Below are 8,060 nucleotides of genomic sequence, written 5' to 3' on the forward strand. Positions count from 1 at the left end.
GAGGATGCTCAGGAGGGTTGAGGACCCTGGGGATGAGGAAGGTGAGGAGGGATGAGGACACTCAGAGGGGGTACAAGGACATTCAGGAAGGACAAGGTAACTTGGGAGGGATGAGGACACTTGGGAGGGCTGATGATAGCCAAGGTGGAACAAGGATGCTGAGGAAGGACACGGACAGTCAGAAGGAACGAGAATGGTCAGCAGGGATGAGGACGGTTGGGGGACAATGACCTTGGGGAAGGACAAGGACCCTTGGATTAGACAATGGTGCTTGGGCTGGACGAGGATGATTGGGGGACAAGGATGCTGGGGAAGGAGGACACTTGGGAAGGACAAGGACATTGGAGAAAGAGGGACACCTGCCCATCTTGGTGCCATCCACACTTTGTGGGTGGCTTTTGCTAGCAAAGAGACCTTTTTTGGGAAACTGCTATTAATAAAGCTGGATTTTAGCTGAGCCGAGGGGACTCTGGCCTTGCCGCGTCCTACACCCTGGGGATCTCCATGCTCCTGCCCCTGCCGCCCACCCTGGCCCAGGGGCTGCCACCCCCTGTCCCGCGGCCATCTGGAAAGAAAAGAGGACTTTTTTCAGCACCTTGCAACGGGTGGCGCCCTGCACCAGCCCCGGTGCCCATCACCCCGGCACTGGGTTGCCACTCACCGTGCTGTGGGATGCCCATGGCTGCCTCCGTCCCGGCTCTGTGTAGGACCCCCAGCGCTGTCCCCCAGTCCCAGGTGGGGATGGGGACCCTGGGCAAGAAGACCCCCTCCAAGGGTGATGGTGGTGGTGAGGGACCTGCCAGGGAGAAGGCAGGAGATGGTGCCATCACCATGATGGGACCACCTTCCCCGGGGAGGTGACGATGCTTGGGGTCAGAGGAGGGCCCGGGAATACTTCACTCACCCCCATAGCCTCCATCGGTGTCCTCGAGGCCGAAGCAGAGGCCATCGACGGCCACGGCCAGTGCCCGGGCGAAGCTGGCGTCGAGGAGGAAGGAGCCATCGCAAGAGCTCACCAAGCTGCAGCGGGCACTGGCAAAGTTGTCCTCCGAGACAGACCCCCAGCCGTTCAGCAGCGACCCCCCCGGCGAGCCCCTTGTTGCTGTCCGCTCTTCCTCCTCCTCCTCCTCTCCCTCCTCCTCTTCCTCACCCAGTTCAGAGGCTGGTGGCCCATAGATGTAGCCGTAGGTGTGTGGCGGCGAGAAGGACCGCGGCATGGTTGGCACTGGGGGGCTGCGAGGGACACAGCGTGGATGCTGCTGGCACCAGGGGATGCTGCCACCACGGTGGTGTCCCGGGGGGATGGGGTGTACCTGGGGCAGCTGGTGTCCTGCTCCATCTCCAGGTCCTCGGCCACCTGCTGCGGTGTGAGGACCCCATCGCTGAATGCTGGTGAGAGACGCCCAGTGACTGGGGACGTGTCCCTTGGGTGCCTGGTGGTCAGGGACATGTCCTTGGGGTACCTGGAGGCCAGGAACGTGTCTCTTGGGTGCCTGGTTACCTGTGATGGGTTCCTGTGGTGTCTGGTGGCTAGGAACATGTCCTTGGGGTACCTGTTGCCCAGGAATGTGTCCTTGCGGTGACTGGGGACTGGAGACATCTTCTCAGGGTGCCTGGTGACCGGGGACGTGTCCCTTGGGTGCCTGGTGGCTGGCGATGTGTCCTTGGGATACCTGGTGACTGGTGGTATGTCCTTTGGATATCTGGTGGCCAGAAATGTGTCCCTTGGGTGCCTGGTTACAGGTGATGGGTCCCTGAGTTGCCTGGTGGCTGAGGACATGTCCTTGGGATACTTGCTGCCCAAGAACGTGTCCTTGCGGTGACCAGGGGCTGGGGACCTCTCCTCAGAGTGCCTGGTGACTGGGGATGTGTCCTTGGGATGGCTGGTGGCTGGTGACATGTCCTCAGGGTACCTGGTGACCAGGAACATGTCCCTTGGGTGCCTGGTCACTGGTGATGGGTCCCTGGGGCACCTCGTGGCCAGGGACATGTCCTTGGGGTACCTGCTGCCCAAGAATGTGTCCTTGCTGTGACCGGTGACTGGGGACATCTCCTCAGGGTGCCTGGTGATGGGGGACGTGTTTCTGGGGTGCCTTGCTTCCGGGGACGTGCCCTTCAGGTACCTGGTGGTTGGTGACATGTCCTTTGGGTATCTGGTGCCCAGAAATGTGTCCCTTGTGTACCTGGTCACCAGTGATGGGTCCCTGGGGCACTTGGTGGCCAGGGACATGTTGGGGTACCTGGTGGTCCTAAATGTGTCCCTGTGGTGCCTGGTGGCTGGGAACGTCTCCTTGGGGACCCTAGGGACTGGGGATATGTCTCTGGGGTGTCCGCTGGCGAGGGATGTGTCCTTGGGGTTCCTGGTGGCTGGTGACATGTCCCTCTGGCTCTTGGTCCCCAGTGATGGGTCCCTGGGGTGCCTGGTGGCTGGGGACATGTCCCTGGGGTACCTGCTGCCCAGGAACATGTCTCTGCAGTGACCAGGGACTGGGGACATCTCCTCAGAGTGCCTGCTGGTCGGAGACATGTCCCTGGGACACCTGCTGACCAGGGACGTGTCCTCAGTGTGCCTGGTGTCCAAGATTGTGTCCTTCTGGTGCCTGGTGGCTGGTGATGGGTCCTTGGGGTGCCTGCTGGCCAGGAGGATGTCCTTGGGGTGCTCAGTGACCAGGGACATGTCCCTAGGGTGCCTAGTGACCGGTGACATGTTCCTGGGGCTCTCAGTGACTGGAGATGTGTCCCTGGGGCGTTGGGTGGCCGGAGACGTGTCCCTGGGGCTGCCAGTGACCAAGGACTTGTCCTTGGGGCACCTGGTGACTGGGGACGTATCCCTGGGGACCCCAGTGACAGGAGACACGTCCCTGGGGCGCCTGGCACCAGGGGGTGCGTCCCTGGGGCAGGCGGTGGCTGCGGACCTGCAGGTGGGAGGGACACGTTGGCTTCTGCAGCACAGGGTCGGGGTGGGGGGCACCCATCTGCATCCCCAGCGCGGGGACACCTAGACTCACCGGGTCACCGGTGGGTGCCAGGCATGAGGTGGCCCTGAGGGTGTCACCGGTGACCTGGTGACACCGCAGGCCAGCGAGGCGCTGCCCCGCCGCGGTTTCGGGGAGCTGAAGATGGGCAGCTGCCGCGGGTCCCCTCTGGCCAGCACGGCGGTGGTGGCATCACCGTCACATCCCCGACGCTGAGGCCACCCGGCTGCCAGGCCAAAATCCGCCCCTCCATCGCCGCTGTTCCCGGTGACGTGGCTGGGGCCGCCCGTGAGCACCGGGGTGCTGTGCACTTGGTGCAGCTCTGCGCAGGGCAGGGGGACGCAGAGAGCCATAAGCCACCTCCCCGGTGTTCCCCTTGTCCCCCCTCTGTCCCCCCCATACCCACCTCTCTTGCGGATGCGCTCCCAGGGTGCCGGGTTTGGGGTGCTGGGCGAGGTGTGCACCCCAAGGTGACCCCCGCCACAGCACTCCGTGTCCCCAAGAGCTGGTGGGTGCCCCCCATGGAGGCTGCTGCGGTTAGGGGGTGTGGGGGGGCTGAGGCTGGGCGGCTCCAAGGACAGGGCTGGAGGGGTGAGAGAGGTCAGGGCACCCATAGGTGCTGAGCCAGGTGTCCCTTGTCCCCTCCATCCTTGGCTCTGTCCCCAGGTCCCTGCCACCTGCAGAGAGGGTCCCATGGCAATGGGGGGCACCCGAGTGGGGGTCCCATGGCACTGGGGGGGGGACCAGGCGTAAGGTGGGGCTCTCGGGCACACTTTGCTGGTCCCATAGCACCCTGGGGGGTGTCCCAGGCACTTGGGCAGGGGTCCCATGGCATCACGTGAGTGGTCCCATGGAACTGGGCAGCAGTCCAGAGGACCAGATGGGGGTCCCACGGCATCATGGGGAGGTCCCATTGGGATGAGTGCGGTCCCATGGCACTGGGTGGGGGTCCCAGCCCCAAAGGCTCACTGGAGGGGTGGGGGTCCCTGCCGTCACTGCCCAGGAGCCGGCTGCTGAGGCTGCTGCTGCTGCTGAGGTTTTGGGGCGCACAGCCAGGTTTCCAGGGGCCACTGAGCCACGGTGAGTCACCAGCCACCAGCCTGTGGGGCAAGGGGTGCCATTAGAGTGTCCTGTCCCCACCATGCCCCGTGTCCCCCACCCCACGGCTGCTCACCTGTGGCGAGCCGCAGCATCCTGGCTGGCGCGGCGCTGGCAGAGGAAGAGGAGGAGGGCGAGCAAGACCAACCAGAGCAGAGAGCCGGTGGCTGCGATGACGGTGGGCTGCCACAGCGCCCGCGCCATGCCGGTGCTCCCCGCCGTCAGCCCTGCAATGATCCCACCAGCGTCACCCCTGTGCCACCACCTTCACCCCTCCTGCACCCCACCTTGCTCCCCATTCCCTACCCAGGAAGCTGCAGGTGGCATTGCTGGGGACCCCCAGCCCTGCGCCATTGAAAGCTGCCACCTGCACGCAGAATTCATCCCCAGGATTTGGGAGGAGGGTTTCCAGGTGGCGGGTGCCTCCATCCACTGTCATGTTGGTGGGGCGCTGCCAGTCCTTGCCCATTGACCAGACCTGGCAGGCACCAAGAGGATGGACCCCCTTAGATGAGTCCTCTTGATGGACCCTTGTTGATGGATCCCTCTTGGATGGACGCTTTTGCATGGACCCCCTTGGCTGAATCCCCCTGCTGGACCCCCACTGATGGATCCCAACAGGATTGACCCCCTTGGATGTATCCCTTTAGATGAATCCCTTTGATGGATCCCTATTGATGGATACCCCTTGGACGGATCCCTTTGCATGGACCACCCTGGATGAACACTCCTAGGATGGATCCCCTTGAATGGGCCCCCTTAGATGAGTCCCATTGATGGACACCCCCCCCATTGATGGATCCCTCTTGGATGACCCCCTTAGATGAATCCCTGGGATTGAACCTCCCTGGATGGACCTCCTTGAGTTAGATCCATTTGGATGACCCCCTTACTTAGATCGATGCCTTGGATGGATTCCCCCCTTAGATGTATCTCCCGGGACGTACCTCCACCTTGGTTGTCCCCCTCGGATGAACCCCCTTCTTGGATGGGCCCCTTGTATGCATCCCTTGAATGGCCCCCCCTTGGATAGACCCCCACCTTTGAAAGGCTCCCTCCTTGTATGGATCCCCCTTAGATACACCCCTTGGATGGACCCTCCTTGGCCAAAAGACCCCGGCCCCCTCCTGCCCCACCACCCCAAACCTTGTAGCCCCTAATGATGCCATTGTGGGCCTCAGGAGGAGGTGGCTCCCAGCTCACGACCACGGTGCCATTCCCCATCTCAGCCTGGCCCACGGTGATGTGCTGGGGTGCTGCGCTCGGCACTGCTGGGACAACCATGCTGAGACACCTGGGACCCCCAACCAACCCCCCATCCTCCACCCAGGCAACCCTGGGGGCACCTCACGCCCAACACACCTTCCTCGGGTATCCAGAGGTGCCTGCTGTTGCTGTCCAAGCCCTGGGACCCTCCAGCGTAGGGTCGGACCTTGAACTCATACTTGTAGCCCCTGCGGAGCGCAGGGATGGTGGTGCTGAGCTCCCTGCCCGCGTCGTGTTGGACCCAGGAGGTGCTGGCAGGGAGGAGGCAGCGGTACAGCACCATGTAGCCCTCTGGCGCTGGCGCCGGCATCAACATCTGGAGGCGATGGAAAAGGTTATGAGGCATGGTGGGACATAGATGGGACATGGGGATGGAGCTCCAGCCTCATCCCTGTGTCCCATCCCACCCCTCTGGTGAGGACATCCTGGCATCACACCAACCCGCCAGTGGAGCCGGACGGCGCCAGCAGGCAGCATGGTGCTGTTGTCCAGGTGAAGCCTCATGGCCAGCAGGTCCCGTGGCACAGTCTCCTGCCGACCTGTCGGCAACTGGTCTGTGGGGCAGAGGAAGGCTAACGGCAGCACTGGGCAGGAGCAATGTCCCCCAGCACCTGCCCAGGCACGCAGCTCAGATACCCATGGCTGGAGAACCTGATGTCTCCCTGGATGGACCCACTCAAATGGACCCCTTAGATGAACACTGCTTGGATGGACCCCCTCAGACCCTTCCATGGACACCTCTTGGATGGATGTCCTTTGATGGACATCATAATAGACTCCCATTGATACATCCCTCTTAGACAGATCCTTTGGCCTCTCCTTGGATCCCCTTTAATGGACCCCTCCCCAAGACAGACCCCCTTAAATGGATGCCCTTGCATGAACCCTCTGGGATAGATCCCCTTTAGATGGACTCTCTTGAACAGATTCCCCTTGGATGGACTCCTCTTGGATAGATCCCCTTGGATAGGCTTCCTTGGATGAACCCCCTTGGATGGACCCCCATGGATGACCTCCTTGGATAGACTCCCTTTGGATAGACCCCACCTTGGATAGACTCCCCTTGGATGGACCCCTCTTGGATGGACCCCCTTGAATGGACCACCACGGATGACCTCCTTAGATGGACCTCCCTTGGATGGACCCTCCCTTGGATGGACCCTCCCTTGGATGGACCCCCTTGGATAGACTCCCCTTGGATGATCCCCTTGGATAACCCTATCAGATGGACCCTGTTAGATGGCTCCCCTTGCATGGACCCCCAGATGGCCCTGAGTGCCCGTGGGGTTGAAGGCCACCACTGACCCTCCACGTGGAGGTGGGCAGCGGCAGCGGCGGTGCCCAACTGGCTCTGTGCCGTACACACGTAGGTGCCGGCGTCAGCGGGCGTCACAGCGTAGAGGCGCAATGTGTGCTCCTGGTCCACCTCGTGCCTGTGGGTCACCAGCTCTCCATCAGCTCCACCACCGCCCCACCCTGGGGTGGGACACCTCCACCTTGCCACCACCTACCTGCCCCAGGGCAGGTCCCCACGCTCTTTGTGCCACTGCACCCGTGGTGCCGGGTCACCTTGGGCACCGCAGCCCAGCTCCACGGCGCTGCCCGCCACCACCACGGCATCACTCGGGCGCCGCACAATGGTTGGCTTCTCTGCAGGGGGACATTGAGGACGTGGCACCAAGGCTGACCGTGGCACCTCCACCACCCATGGGAGACCCTTGGCTTACCCAGGACGGAGACGCGGGCGCCCCGGCTCTCCCTCTCGCCCGCCGCGTTGGCCGCCACACAGACGTAGAGCCCGGAGTCATTCCGTCGTGCCGGTGCCACCTGCAACTTCCCGTTGGTGACCAAATACCGGTCACCGGTCAAGTCCAAGGTCACCCCATCCTTCTTCCAGGTGACGCGGGGTTCGGGGTGCCCCGAGGGCGGCACGCAATCCAGCTCCAACGCTTGCCCCGCTGTGGCCACCAAATCACCCGGCTGCAGGCGGAAATTGTCCCGCAGTGCTGTGGTGGGGAGGGGACACCATGGGTGGCAGTGGGGGACAGGATTTTTTGGGGTCCTCCCACCCGCATCATCCCCACGGGGTGTCCTTACCAGCTGTGGTTTGGGGTGCCGCGGCTGCGCCGGGGGGGTGGCAGCCTGTGGGGCGACAGGGAGGCCGGTGGGTGCCCCAAGCAGGCACGGTCTCAGCCCCGGTGGGTGGGGGGTGGGGGGCAGAGTTAAGGGTATTTTGCCCCGCTGGGGGCCGCGCTCACCTCCCCGGCGCAGCGCGGCGAGGCAGAGCCCCAAGCCCAGCGCCGTCGCCCAGCCGCCCGCCATGCTGGCCCCCACCAGCCTTCCCGCTTCCTCCCTAAACCCCGGTCCCTCCCCGCCAGCACCGGGGCCGGATCCGGCTCCGGATGGGGGGGGACAATAGCCGGACGTGTGGGCCGGGAAGTGATGGGGGGTGGGGATGGACAGAAACACCTCGGGCCGAGCCACGGCGTTGGGAGTGCCCGGTTGCGGTGCATCGGCAGCACCCGGAGGCAGCAGGGTTGGGGGTGCTGGTGGGTAACAAATTTAATTAATTGGGAGAAACTCCTCCCCTCCCCGCCATGTTCAGAGGAAGACGAATTAAGAAGAAATGAGCTCTCAGCTGGAGATGCCATCAGTAGGGACCAGAGTGAACAGTCCAAGGTCTCCCAGGCTCTGCAAGCTTAAATCTGGGTGCCAGCCAGG

The 8,060-nt window shown here is 63.2% G+C and overlaps 1 protein-coding gene across 1 annotated transcript; it reads right to left on the reverse strand.

Annotated features, from left to right (window-relative positions):
- Positions 1 to 485: 485 nt before the first annotated feature.
- On the reverse strand, positions 486 to 7,661 carry ROBO4 (roundabout guidance receptor 4; the record flags this gene model as incomplete). Its single annotated transcript, XM_082010048.1, has 20 exons — positions 486 to 565; positions 662 to 796; positions 905 to 1,233; positions 1,314 to 1,463; positions 1,554 to 1,643; positions 1,974 to 2,153; positions 2,271 to 2,915; positions 3,009 to 3,297; positions 3,382 to 3,558; positions 3,945 to 4,075; positions 4,150 to 4,300; positions 4,380 to 4,551; positions 5,220 to 5,341; positions 5,436 to 5,655; positions 5,781 to 5,893; positions 6,645 to 6,772; positions 6,851 to 6,989; positions 7,067 to 7,345; positions 7,437 to 7,481; positions 7,598 to 7,661. The coding sequence occupies 20 exons, from the start codon at positions 7,659 to 7,661 to the stop codon at positions 486 to 488; spliced, it is 3,639 nt and encodes a 1,212-aa protein (XP_081866174.1).
- Between the last annotated feature and the right edge of the window lie 399 nt (positions 7,662 to 8,060).

This window comes from Phaethon aethereus, assembly GCF_964289735.1.
Source record: "Phaethon aethereus genome assembly, chromosome: 23".
In the NCBI taxonomy this organism is placed as follows: domain Eukaryota; kingdom Metazoa; phylum Chordata; class Aves; order Phaethontiformes; family Phaethontidae; genus Phaethon; species Phaethon aethereus.